Here is a 14,170-nt window from a genome sequence, read left to right as displayed (position 1 = left end):
ATAAAATGGATTCAGGCAATTTAAACTGAAAGAAGGGAGATTTAGGTTACACATTAGGGGAAAAAAAATTACCATGAGGGTAGTAAGGCACTGGAATAGGATGCCTAGGGATGCACCCACCCTGGCAGCTCAAGGCCAGGATGGATGAAGCTTTGTGCAGCCTGGGCTGGTAGGAAGGATCCCTGCCCATGGAGGGGATTGGATCCTGATGATCTTTAAGGTCCTTTCCAACCCAAACCATTCTGTGTTTTTATGAGTCTATGATTCTATGATTTTCCTCTGTCCTTCTGAGAGACCCAGAGGACCTGACCCCAGCTCAAACTAAGCAGAGACCCCTGTGATGGATTAGGAAGTGAGGGAGAGGGGTCTGAGGTTCAGCCAAGGGATGGATGCTGAGACTCAGCTGTGGGTCTCCCAGCAGCCTGGGAACTGCTTCATTTGGGATCAAAACCAAACCACCCCAAGTGTGCCAGCCTGGGCTCAGAGGGAAACAAGTTGGTGGCACCAGAAAGCTGAAATGCCCAAATCCTCAGCCCGGAGCCACCTCCTGCCACCTGCAGCACCGACAAGAGATTGCACCAGAGCCAACAAAATTCCCCCATTTGTGGCAGGACTGCAGCTGCTGCTCCCAGCACCCGAGCCTTGGGAACAAACGGGCTCCAGCTGTAGATTAATGGCATTTTAGAGCCCCTAATTGGAGTGATTGGTCCTGATGGGCCAGGTGTGCAAGGGAGCGTGGTGTGGGGAGGACGCAAGGATGCCCAGGCCAGGAACCAGAGCTGCTGACTCAGCAAATGACCCCTGTCCATCCATCTGTCTGTGCTGGGAGACCTCAGTTCCCCCTTGCTGGAGGACAAGGAGTGCTGCAAGCCAAGAGAAAGCCCCAAGTCCCAGTCAAAGGGATAACCCCAACCCCAGCAGTGTGGGATTACAAAGATTAAATCCTGCTGGGTAAACCCAGGGCTTTGACCATCACCCCCCTCAGAGCTGGGCAGCTGGGTGACATGTCCTGGACCTCTCAGCCACAGCATTGATGGGACCCCCACCATGGGGAACTGGGGTCCTGCCTTCTCAATGTGGGTTATTTCCACCCAGGATTGCTTGGGGAGAAGCACCGTGCAGCTGAATAAATGGGGATCCAATAATCTGAGCACTTCCATCGTGTCAGCTCCAAGGGTTCAGTGCTGAACCACCAGACCCCTCCATCTTCCCCCAAAATCTTGAGACACTCTAAAGGTTGCACCTAGTGAGTGTTTTACCCCGACTTGAAGTACCTGAGGTTCCCATTTCCATGCTGCTCTTTGCAGGTGTTAATTCTAGATATATTTTTGAGTTAAATGGAAGGAATTTGAAGTGATCATTAGATGCCAGAAGCCCCCCCAAGTCCTGCGGAACCTCCAGAGAGCTCATGGAGTCTTAGGAGCTCTGCCCCCCCCTAAAAAGCCCAGCTCTTGGCTCCCCAGGAAGCCCCAAGGTGCAATAGGGTAGGGCCTGGAAGGAAGAATTTCAGGAGTTTTCTGTGGCCATCAGCACAGAGCCCCTGTGACATTTGGGAACCTGTTCTTCTGGGGACAGGAATCCCTGCCAGCTCCCTGCCATCACACACAGGATCCTGCTCCAAGAACACATCTGGACACACCTGGAGCCCTGCAGGGGACATCCCCAGAGTGACACCTACACCCGGGAGAGCAGAGGGACAGATGAGCGGAGCAGCCAGGCAGGAGTGTGCTGGCAGCCATGCCAGGGCCCTGGGGCTGCTGATTGCCCCCAGACCCTGGCCTGGGCTCAGTCTTCAGCCACACAGCCCCTGTGCAAGCAGGGAGGGCAGAGGGATTGGAGTGGAGAGCTTTCAGACTGATTAAGTCGCATTCAGTGCTCCCATATGAATAAATAAATCATGTAAGAAGCATTAAGGCAGCTTAGTTTCCCTGGGAAATCGCCCTGGAGTTCTGCCTTTTGGGGGCTGAGGGATGCCCCTATGGATTAGGGGGAGGGATGGCTTGGCCATGTGGCAGCCAAGCCCCACAGGAGCAAAGGGGAATGGGAGCTACAGGCAGGAGCATCCCTGGAGCATCCCTGTGCAGAAGCATCCCTGGTTTGCCCCAGACACACACGTTCCCTGCCTGCTCCATCGCTGGCTCTGCTGCCAGGCCCGGTGTGGACACTGCAGCATCCTTGCTGTGCCCTGAAAGGATGCAGTGACACATCCACCCCCCAGCCACCAGCACCCACCCCTCCCCAGGGGGCACCTTCCCTGCACAGCCAGGGCTTGGCCAAGGGCTGTTGGCCTCCTGGGTGGTCACTGATGAGCCCAACCTGACCCCAGCGAGAGGGTTTCTTCAAACAATCCAGCTGGAACCCTATCCCAAAGGAATATGACATTGCAACAGGCTCCTGGGTGAAAGGGACCATGGAGAGGTTAGAAGAGGATGGGAGAGGCCCACGGAAAGCCCCACACGCCCCCCCCCCCATCCCTCTTACCTGGTACATGCACATGCTGGGATTAATCCCATTGGGCACCCGAGCACCTTTGGCTTCGCTCCCCTCATTCATCCCGAGCCCTCATCTCTCCCCAGGGATCAGCAGCAGGGGGGGTGCCCGGGCCCGGAGCCCCCCTGCCCACCCCGGGCCAGGCAGGGCAGCGGCAGGGGAGGTCCCCATCTGCTGCCCCCCGGATCGGTCACATCCCCCGGAGAGGTGCAGGCAGCCCCGGCTGGACCGGGACCCCCGGGAGCTTTGGGTGCAGGCGCTGGGTCCCTCCCTCTCTGACCCAGTTCACCCGCCCGCACCCTTCCTGCACCTTGCCCGCACCTTGCCCGCACCCTGCCCGCACCCTGCCCGCACCCTGCCGGCGCCGCCGCGCCGGGGCCCCGGTGCTGGAAAGGGAGGGAGAGGAACTAAATCCGAGCGGTTCCTTAATCCGCTGTGCGGGGCGGGCAGGGGGAGCTCAGGGTGACCCGGGCTGCTCCCTGCAGCGCACGGGGGGTGGGGGCAGAGGGGATGAGAGCCCCCGGCACACGGGGGGTGCTGGGGGGCAGGGGGTGGCACTGCCTGAACACGGCTCAGAGCATCTCTGAGGACAGGGAACAACTCATCCATGGGGACCCCAGGAGCTCCCGGGGAAGCACTGCTGGGTTTGTTTTGGTTTTTTTTCCTTTCATCAGCCTGGGCAGAGCCTGGAGCATTGCAGCTCCATGCCTGGGGACACGGGCTGCCTTCCCCCCAGCTGCTTTCCCCCAGCCAGAGCAGAGGAGGGATGCTGGGGAGCTGGCTGGCCACCAGCCCAAGCTCTGTCCTGGCTTGTGCCACCAGTTTTGATCCATCAGTCATTTTCCATCTCTCAAGGGTGCCCCAAATCCCAGTACCCAGGTGAGGAGAATCTGAGGGCCCAGCACCAGCAGTCAGAATGGATAGAGATGTTTGAAGCATCCCCACACCACACCCACAAAGGAGCAGTGCAAGAGCCCCCCCAAATCTTCCCTGCCCCAGGTCTGGGCTCTGGGACACCATGTGCTGCCCCAGAAGACCCCACAGGGAGGGTGGGCAGCTCAGATCCACCCTGCACAGACCCACCCCAGCCTCTTCTGACCTGAGCATCTTCATTTGTGGAGGCTGAGCTCAAGTCCAGGTCTCTGGAGTACCTGGAGTGGGTCCTGCAGGGAGGAGCCAGGAGCAGACCACCACCCAAAACCCCCCCAGCAGCTCTCATTTCCCCGTGCCCTGGGCTGCTTGCTGAGCACAAACCTCCAGCAGCCTCCCTGCCTGCTGCCCATCTGCCACAGCTCAAGAAACCAATGGCTCAGTGCAGTGTCCCAGCCCTCCCCCTGGCTCCAACATCCCCTCTCAGGACCAAGTTCAAGACAAAGAAATTGTCACTGCCCCACCAGGTGATGGGGCTGATGGAAAGAGAAGGGGCAGGGAGGGGGCTTCCCTCCAGCAGCAGGGAAGGGATGTGGTTAATGTCCTCATCTGAAATCTCAGGAGACCAAGGACTGCCCAACATCCCAAGGAATTGGCTGGAGGCATCAAGCCAGGTCTGCCACCCAAACCAAACAATCTCCTCCCCAAGCTGTTCGGTGCCAGTGGGTAAATGTGGGCTCTGTCTCTGCCACCACATCACCCTGAGGTGTCCCAGGGAAGGTTTTGCCTTTTCTCCACACCCTGTGGAACAGCAGGGATTCCTGTCTCACCCCTCTCCACGTGGGCTCACAGACCAACATGGGTTACAGAGAGACAGGGAGGTGTCTGAGCTGGTTGTGACTTGGCCTGGGAGAACCCACAGGTTGCAGCACACCCAGCAGCATCACAGCCACCACACCAAGCCAACCATCCTAAAAAGCAGCCACAAATCCCCCCCCAAGAGGCTGATCCCCCTTGTCTGGCCCAGAAAAGCTCCTCCTCATCCCCGGGCCAGGTCCTTACCTGTGGGAGGGCAGAGTTGAGCTGCCTCTGGAGCTGGTCCCTCTCCCGCAGGGTCTCCTGCAGGCGGCTCTGGGTGACAGAAAGGGTCTCCCGAGTCTCCCTCAGGGTGTCCAGCAGCTTGTCCCTCTCATCCAGCATGTTCACCATCAGCTGCTCGAAGTCAGCATCCGCCTCGGAGCCCTGGGGGGGGCCCAGGGGGTCCCCCTCGCTGATGGTGGGCATCACCTCACACATCATGGCGGGGGGTGATGGGTGGGTGGGGGGAGGTCCTGGAGGTGCCCGGTGGGGTGGGTGCTGGGTGCTGCAGGGTCCTGATCACATCCCTACAGGTGCCTGCAGGTCAGGGAAGGCAGCACAGGAGGGGGTGATGGGGTGGTGAAAGTGCAGGGAACTCCCATCCCTGCTTCATAGGTGCTAAACAAAAGCTGGCAGCACTCCAGTGGGGACAGAGGGATGTCCTTGGCACCAACAACACCCTCACAGCCCCAAATGTCCCCACTTGCTGCTTCTCACTGCCACGGTCCCTTGTGTCACTTCTTTGATGCCTTTCAGAGGGGCTGGAGCATCAACGAGCCATGGGGACGTTCACAGGGGCACAAAGTGACACTTGAGGACTTGTCCCAGTGGGCAGCCCAAGCTGGCAGCAGCACAGGGAGGGTCTGGGGGATATTTGGGCTGCCCAGGCATCCTGAGGAGGGGTCTGGTGCCAGTGGGGCTGTTGTCCCAGGAGCTGGATGAGATGCTCACTGCTGGTCTGGGATGGAGCCTCCGTTTGGCATCACAGCTCTTCAGCACACAGTGGGGACCTAGGGGAGAGGGGACAGAGGTCAGATCCCTCCTGCTGCCCCCAAAATACCCACCCAGATGGACACCTGCCCAACATCTTTTGCCCCAAGGGACTGCAAAAAGTGAGTGAGGATCCACAGGAATGGGCTGTGTGGGGTTGTACCTCTTTGCAGCCAACAGCACCCCAAGCACCCAAACTTTTGCAACAGTTTGATCTTCTGTGCTCCTAAAAATCCTGGTGAGCCCAACCCAGCTGCAGAGAGCAGGGGCAGAGCCCACCCCAGCTCTGCTCTTTGCAGTTCCTCAGCACAAGGACAGCAGCAGAACAATGGGGCAAACAAAGGCTTTTGGTCTGGCTCCAGCTATGGGGTAGCCCTCAAGTTTTAAAATCCTTACAACAGACACAATGCTGGAGATCTGAATATCCTTGTGTCACCTCCCTTTCAAACCAACAGGGACAAGAAGGACCTGGATGCAGCCATGGGCCAGCCCAGCCCATTCTGTCCCTTTGGACCAGCACCAGCTGGGCAGCACAGCAGGAAAATCCCCCCCTGTTCCCAGGAAGTGTGCAAGAGGATTTCTGTGATTCTGTGATTCCTGAGATGCCTCTGTGCACACCCAGACACCCAGACACACACTGCCAGGGCTGGGGAAACAGTAGCTCTGTTCTTGGGATGACATTGGCTCATCAGCTGATGGGAAGTTTGACACAAAAAACCCTCTAAAAATAGAGAAGCTCCAGCAAAGGCACCAGCACCTCAATGTGCACCCAGCACCTTGGGGTGCAAGTGGCTCCTGCACACTGGGGACATGGGACAGGGTATCCCACAGGTGTCTGCCCCACCTCCTCCCCCTTCACACATTTGTGTTCTTCAGGTGGGATAAAACCTGTTACGGGTTTGCAATCCTGTCCTGGACCTTTGAGGCTTGTTCATGCTCCTTCCTGGTCACTGGGACAGGGATGATGGGATAACTGGGACTGCAATCCAGTCCCTGCAGCAGCTCTGGAAAAAGGAGTTGGTGGAGGAAAAGGCATGGAGCAAGGGACAGCTCCAGCTCCCTGCTACCCTTGGGCTGAGCTGGAGATGAGCCCTGTTCCCAAAATTAAGCAGGTAAAATGTTTTCCAGTCCTCCCTCCCCAGATTAGCAAACCCAGTGGTACCCACACCCCAGCACACTGCCAGCCCTCCTGGAAGGTGGATGCCCCATGCTCCAGGGAGACCAAGAAGAGCAGAAATCAGCTTTACCCAGGGTTAAGTCCTATTAATTTGGGTGCAAAACCTAAATGAGGTGACTTCCAGGCCTCATCCACAGTGTCCAGATGGGGCTGGTGTCCATCAGAGGCAGCCAGCTGAGCTCCACATGTGCCAGGAACTCCTCAGATTTCTCTCTCCAGCTCCCCCAGACCTCTCCCCATCCTTCCCATCCTCACCCCATCCCCCTGCTTGGTCACAGACCCCTCTCTGTGTGCTCCCCAGGTTTTACAAGCCTGGATCTCAGCTTCTCCATCCTGGGCAATCCACAGGGAAAAAAGCTGCATTTCAAGATGGAAACCAAACAGCTTCATCTCAGCCTCTCTCCTGAGTCTTTACATTTACTCTGGGGATGCACTGGGGCCTCTGGAGGACTCCAGTCCCCTGAGAAGGACAAATCAGATCCAGTTTTCCATGGGGCCCATATGGTGATGGCAGCTCCACAGTCCCTGCCACAGCCCTGCAGACTGCAGGGGAGCACACAGATGGCACCTGGATGCTGCCAGGGAGAGCTCGTGGCCAGGACACCCAGGGATAATAAGGGAAACGAGGCATTCTGGCTAGAAGTAAGGTGCCAAATTTTAGCAGCAAAGGGTGAGATTCACAGAGCAAAAGGTGAGAGGGATTCGCAGAGGGAGAGACACTGCTGGGGAGATCTGTGCTGGAGATGTGATTGAGCCCTGAGTAAACCTGGAGACCCCAAACCTGCAGCGAGGTGTCCTGCACTCTCCAGGGGACAGAGCCCAGCTTGTCCCTTGCTGGAGAGGCAACCCTGGCAAGGACAGGATGTTTGCACAGCATCTCTAAGCTTTGGAGCCTGTCTCAGAGGTGACAGGGAAGCAGCAGGTGCCCCTAAAGTAGGGTACAAAGAACCCTGCAACTAATAAAAGACAACTACTCCCAGTATCTTACCTCAGTGGGCACATTTCTGCCTTGAGGGCTTGCTCCAAACCCCAAAAAGTGGTTCCCATCCTCAGCCCTTGCTGACTCCACTAAGCCAGAGGAGAATCTGGGGGGAAAATATCCAGAACTGGCTGTTTCTTTGCAGGGAGAAGTAAGTGTTAGTATTCAACTTATATTTATAGTGCCCAGTGGGAGGGGAGGCATTACACACAACTTCCAGTGGGTATTTTCAGAAAGCCACCTGCTCCTCACCATTGTGCAGAAACACAATTGTTCTGCACCAAAAAGCTCGTCAGACGATGCACTGAGGTCCCTGGCACAGCCAGGGGGTGCACAGTGAACACCCCTCAGCAGGTCCTGGCACCTCAACTCAGCCATCTCCACCTCAACCAGGACTGAGTTACCCTTTGGTGAGCATTGTTCTGGTCACGCTGTGGTTCTTGACTCAGTTTCCCTGTTTCCTGAGTGGGGTCTGTGTCCTCACCTGGCCCCAGAGAAAGCTGAAATCCCAGTTTATTGTGAGGAGCAATCTGGCGTGGGAAGGGAGCGCTGGGGTAAAGACACAGCAACACCCAAACCTCCTGTCTCTGCACTTTGGGGTGAGATCTCAGTCAGGAACGAGCCCTGGAAGGGCTCCAAGCTGGATGATGTCCCTGACAAGTGGGATCCCCAAGCCTGGCCAAGAGACTTGAAAAGCTCAGACTCCAAACTTCATTTCTGGGTTTGCAGCAGCCAAAAACTCAACCAAGAGGAGAGAGGGTGATGGGTTTGAGGTTGCTGCTGAATCCATGAATCCAGAGGCCCAGCAACTCTGCTGGTCCAGCAAGGGAATATTATCCCTGTAATATCCCAGAGCTGGATTTCACCAGCAGGCAGAAGGTGCTACCCCAAGCCACCAGACACAAAGCAAATCCCTCAAATCCTGCCACCACATTCCCCCTTGTCACCTGCCCTGATGAAGTTTTGTAGCTGATTTCCATCCCAAACCAGCAGCATTGCTGTGGCAGTGCCAGAGAAACACCAGTTCCTCCAGAAGGTGAGGGGATAGGGAACCAGTCTGTGCTCCCTGGAAGGCAGGGATGCACCTGATGCACAACAGCAAACTCTCATCCCTCTTCCAGGATCTGGTCTGCACTCAGATCCATCCACAGAGACAGGAGGGGTATGGACTGACACCAACCCAAAGCAAGAAAGTCACAACGCTGCTTATCATCATTTCCTTCTTCAATAGCTGCTCCCTTCACCTTCCCTGGGCATCCATGTGCCTGTTTCATCCTTTTTTCTATAACTTTGCATCCAAACCCTTTGTTCTTGACCTCTTAGGACAAAGCCTTTGACTTCTGCTTCACCCAGGGTCAGTTTAAAGCAGCAGCAGAGGGAATGCAGTCACCACAGCTTTTTTAGAAGCATCTCGAGGGGAACCAGATGAACCTGCAGGGGAAGGGGAGCTCTGACATCCCAGCAATCCAAGGACGCAAACTCCTTGGAGAGGGAAGGAGGCCCAAGGGAGATGTGTTTGCTGCTCTCCAGCCCCACATGGAGCCATCCAGCCCCCCAGCCCCTGCCCTTCATCCCCCAGACACAGCCCCGGGCAGAGCCGCAGGGACCAGACCTGGCCTGGCCACCCCGGGCTGCGGGAAGGCTTCTCCTGCCCCTCTCCTGCATTTCCAGCCTCGTTCCTTCCAGAAGGAATTTTTAGTGGTGACTCGGCACCTGCAGCAGAGGAAAATGGTCCCGGATCCCTGGGACGGTTCCGAGCTGGTTCGGTGGGTTCAGGAAAACCCGAGGCAAGCCCAAGGGTCCCGGGGATATCGCGCTGTACAGGGGGGGTCCGGAGCTCTCGGTACCGCTGCCCAGAACCGCGGAAAGGATCCCGAAGGTTCGGGAGGTTCGGGGAGGTTCGGTGACCCGGTGCTGGCTCAGCCAATCAGCAGAGGCGGGGGGCGTGGCCAGGAAAGGCGCGGGGGGATTTAAATGGCCCCGAGGCGCGCGGGAATTGGGAAAGAGCTCGGGAAAGGGATGGAGAACACTGGGGAGAGTTCAGAAAAGAGTCCGGAGCGATAAAAACCTGAAGAAAAGTACAAAGATTGGGGTCCGCAGAGCCCCTGCAGTGTCTGAACCTTTCCGTGGGTCTTATTCGTGTCCAGGGATCAGTGAAGGTGCTCCAGCCCCTGCCCACCCTGCCCATGGGGTGACCCTGGCACCCATCCTGCTTGCCACAGTCCCAATGCTGCATACCCAACGCTGCATGAGCACCTCCTCTAGGGATGCTCAGCACCACGAGAGACTGGCCAGAGGAAATACTGTGCCCCAGCATTGTTCCCTTGGTTTGGAGGATTTGAAAATACAGCCCAAAATTGACAAAAAAAGCTTTAAATTGAGGGAATCACCACAAAATTACTCTAGAAGGCATAGGGAGTGTCGTGGTTTGCAGTGGGGTGGCAGCAAGGCTCCCATCTGAGCATTTCTGGTCACAAAAAGCAGTGCTGGGCAGTAGGTCAGCTCAATTTCCAACTTCTCCCCTCTCAAAATGTCAGATCTGTGGAGCTAAGCTAATACAGTGACCTTTGTGTCCTCGCCAGCAGCACCCTGGGCAAAGCCCTGTGCCTGGCACCAAGAACTCCTCCAGCTTATGTCCTTGTCCCCACTGTGCTCCCAACAAGGTCCCAGAGCCATGGACACCCAAGAAGACTGCAAAGGTGCTGGCCCCAGCCATGCCATCATCATCAAGCCTAGCCCATCTTTCCATCCATCCATCCATCCATCCATCCATCCATCCCTCGCCAAGGGATTTTCCAACAAGCACCCACCCCCCTTACACCCACCAGCACAAAGCCCCTCAACACAGCACCCTGCAACCCCCCAGCACTTTGAGGAGCTCCTGCACACCCTGAGTTGGGACAAGTGACCCCACAGCCAAGCACAGGCACCAGGGATTATTCCCTGAACACCCCCAGGAGGATGTGGGAACAGGATCCAGGGAAATGCCGGGAAGCTGGATCAGGGGAGGTTTAGTTTAGGTACCAGGAAAAGGAACAAGCTCCCCAGGGCAGTGGTCACAGCACCAAACCTGCCCGAGTTCAGGAAGTGTTTGGATGATGCTTTCAGGCACGTGGTGAGATTCTGGGGGTGCCCTACACAGAACAGGAGTTGGACTTCATGATCCTGATGGGTCCCTTCCAATTTGGCATCTTCTGTGATTCTGTGATTCTATGATTTAGCTGCTCCATGTGAGACACCACCAGGAGAGGGGGGAACAGCATCTGCAGCTCAGCAGGCTTTTAAAGAAATTAAATGTTGGTAATCACATGGGTGCAGGTCTGGCTGGTTCCCATCCTGCTCCCTTGGTTTCAGCTGTGCTCCTGCAGGCACTCAGAAACATTGTGGAAACCTTCAAATCCCTTGAGGAGGGATGAAGGGAAGGGGATGACCCAATGCTTTGGCAAAACATCTGCTGCCTGAGATGCTGATGTCCTGTGGCCTCTTTGTGAAAAGCAAGCAGTGTGTTAGAGCTGGGAGGCTGCCAGGACACAGAGGGGGCTGCACTCCCTCTGCACAGCAACTGAGGCAACACTGCCCAGAAGGTTTAGAGACCATTTCTGCAGACAGCTGTAAATTTCTGCCTTCTTTACAACACAATTTGGGGCTCTGGGCATCCTACAGAAGAGCCCTGTTCCTGCAGAGCCCTGACCCAGCAGAACCCACAAGCACTGATTCTGGAGTGGTTCAGCCCAAAGCTGCCCATCCTGAGGTCCCCCATGTCCCCATTTCAGTGCCAGTGCTGCTGCAATGCTGCAGCTCCCCCAGGGCAATGTTGGGGAAAAAAAAACAAAACAAAACATGTCAGGGCTTGGTGGGATGCTCATCCCAGCAGAAGTTGGTGCCCTCCTGCCCTGTCCTCCTCCCACCTTCCCCTGCTGCCTGCAGCCACCAGCACACCTGAGGTGACCCTTCCCTGCCCTGCACATCCTGGGGCATTTGCTGAGTGATGCTTGGGATATGCAAGCTCCCTGACCTTGTCTCCAGGAGGTAAAGGCACCAATTCAATTGGAAGGGATCTGGTTTGGGCAGCTGCTGAAACACAGTGACTCAAGGCCAGCTCATCTGAGAAGGTGCCTGCTGCTGGGTTTCACCTTGCTATCACCCAAACCAGACCTTCAGTCTATGCAGACAGAGCAGCAAGGGTCTCCCTGACTCAGAAATCCACCCAGGGCAGGAGTTCAGAAGTATTTAATGTACCTTGGACACAGCATCCTGAAAATGGGAGGTGGGCTTTTAATGCACTGCCCTTTGCAGAAGGCTTTGGCCCTGCTGAAGGACATGGTTGTCCTCAGGCTTGGCTGACCTCAGGCAGAGGATCAGGGCCTGGCTGGGTCTGCACACCAACACCCATCCTACAGAGCTGCCATCACCATGGCATGGCATAAAATGCTGTCCAAAGACCCTTTCTCCCCCCAGCAGCACAACCACAGCAGCCACTCACCAAGTTTCAGCTGAAACTCAACCTCTCTGGACCTGCCCAGAGCTGACACTCATATGCAGCAATGCACTGAGTCCTAACAGAGGATGCAGCACACAAAACCTCCCTCAAGGTGTTCCCACCTCAGGTGTGGAGTCAATCTAAACAAGATTTATCTCTTCCCACAGCCAAAGCCACCTGGGCACTGGGTCCTTGTTGCACTTTTGTAGATTCAAATCCCTCTGTATTTGGAAGAGATCAAGATATGAGCCCACCTTGCTCCGAGAGCTCAGGGGATTTCCAGAGAGCACTGGCCAAGCCTGAGGGCTGAAAGAAGGTAAGGACCAAATCTTCCAGAGATACAGAGGAATCTTGTTCTTGAGATCCAAGACCCAAACACCCTCCTAGATTGAGTCTCAACATCTCCTCTGACCTTTGTGAAGCATATGGCTGCTTCTTGCTGCATCTGGTCTGAGGAACATGAGACAGGACAAGACAAGAGGGTTTCTGGGTCAATTTTGGTCTCGTGAGGGGGAACAGATGGGTTTTCTGGTGGGACTGATGTTCTGAAAAGCAATTACACATGAAGACATCCCCAATAGACTTTGCTGTGCTCTGGCCCAGAGCCCAAGTCATCCTGGGTTTGGATTTTAATTAGCCCCATTTTGGTATCTGTTCTTTACTTCCCTCCAGATAATGATTTAATTATTGCAGACATGTCTTCAAATTAGCAGCTTCCTTAGTGGATTATTCATCTGGGATCTCCTCAATTACAGAGCCCATCTTATGGCCATCAAAAGAGCGGATGGAGAGAACAAAGGAAAACCAAAACTTTCCCAGAAAGAGGAACTATGGAAGCACCCAGTTCCTGAGGAGTGACCACACTGCCAAGCCCTTCCCCTACCTTCATCTGTGTCTCAGAGTTGGTTAGGAAACCCAACTCCAAAAGACACCCCAAACATTTGCATCATGCAGGATCCTGGTGGCACCAAGGGAAGTTGTTCCTCAGGAAATCCCAGCTGGACACCAGAAGATTTTTAACTATGAGAACAGTCAGGCATTGGAATAACCTCCCCAGGAGAGCAGTGGATTTCCCAACACTGCACACAGACTCAGCTTAACAGGCTGCTGGGCCATCTCACCTGAACCATGTTCCTCCCTAGAAAGGTTGGATCAGATGATCCTCGAGGTCCCTTCCCACCTGGCATTCTGTGATCAACCCCACTGTGAGACCTGGGCAGAGCATCCCAGGGCTTCAACAAAGCCTCCTCCCCAGCCTGGAACAATCCCTCTCCTCAGAATAGGCTGGAAAAGAAGGGCACAAGCTCATGAGCACCCTCTCCCTTGTTGCAAAGGGCAATGAGCTCCAAGAAAACACCAAGAAGCACCCTGGTCCCTTTCTACCAAAGCACTTGAACCATTGTGCTTGTCCCAGGATCCCCAAGATTTCCCTCACCAGTAGAGCTACAATCCCCACATTAACCACCAGGGAACCAGATTTTGCAGCAGCCACTAGAAAAGCTCTGCCACCTCTCCCTCCTGTAGCACGTCCAGCAGTGGAAAATCTCCATCAGCTCCTCTGTCCCTGCAGTTCACACTCCACCAGCTCAGCTCCGAGCAGCTGCAGCTGCTGCAGGGAGAGCCCTGGGGCACAGCCACGTCTGAGTCTGCAGCTGCAAACACAGCCCAGGTCCCCCAAGACCCAAATCAAAACCCCCTCTGCAAGGCCAGGGTGACTTTCCTCCTCTGGTGCCCATCCTGAGCACAAGAAAGCAGCTGGGGAGCAAAAGCAGTGAGGTGACAGAGCCAGGTATCCCAGCTACCAGCTTGGGGACACAGCCCTGCTGTGGGATTTCACCCTGTTCTCTGAGTGATGAGTCCCAAAGCACCACCAGCCCCTTGCCCTGGCTCCTGACAGGGCATCACCTGGCTCTGTCTTCCCCAGCAGCAATCCCAAGACCCCAAGAATTTTGGGCTCTCCACCCCAGCAAGTTTGCCGAGAGACCAACACATTGGAGGGCAAGGGAAGGGAGAGAAGAGGCTGTGATGACACACGCCCTATAATTTAATTTCCTTACAAAACCAGGCTAAAGAAGATGGAAGTGGAAGTGACACATGAGAGAAATAGAGAAGGATTTTCATTAGCCTGACCAAACCTCCTGGAATATGATCACAGAGGCAGTAACAAATGCCTCCCCTCTGGCCGAGGACAAAGAAAGGCTTCTTAGCCAGGAAGAAGAGGAAGAAAATTGATGTAGAAGAAAGGAAATGACCCAAAAATGGCTGAAACGTCAGATTTTATTAAAAAGCCTTCACCTTGAGAGAAATAATAAGCAATGAGAACAGG

General features: G+C 55.4%; 1 protein-coding gene across 6 annotated transcripts in view; it reads right to left on the bottom strand.

Annotated features, from left to right (window-relative positions):
- Positions 1–14,170, bottom strand: part of PPFIA4 (PTPRF interacting protein alpha 4) — a 50,045-nt gene that overhangs the window by 26,386 nt on the left and 9,489 nt on the right. For 3 of the 6 annotated variants that reach the window (XM_071768269.1, XM_071768271.1, XM_071768273.1), the window contains exon 1: positions 4,423–4,737. In XM_071768269.1, coding sequence (XP_071624370.1) covers positions 4,423–4,659 — 237 coding nt within the window. In that variant the 5' untranslated portion in view covers positions 4,660–4,737. Of the gene's footprint in view, positions 1–2,481; positions 2,655–4,422; positions 5,229–14,170 lie in introns of those variants that run through there. The other 3 variants (XM_071768268.1, XM_071768270.1, XM_071768274.1) reach the window with 2 other exon arrangements.

This window comes from Heliangelus exortis, chromosome 25, assembly GCF_036169615.1.
Source record: "Heliangelus exortis chromosome 25, bHelExo1.hap1, whole genome shotgun sequence".
NCBI lineage: Eukaryota > Metazoa > Chordata > Aves > Apodiformes > Trochilidae > Heliangelus > Heliangelus exortis.
Note: the sequence above shows the minus strand (reverse complement) of the source record. Positions and strands in the feature narration are given on the sequence as shown.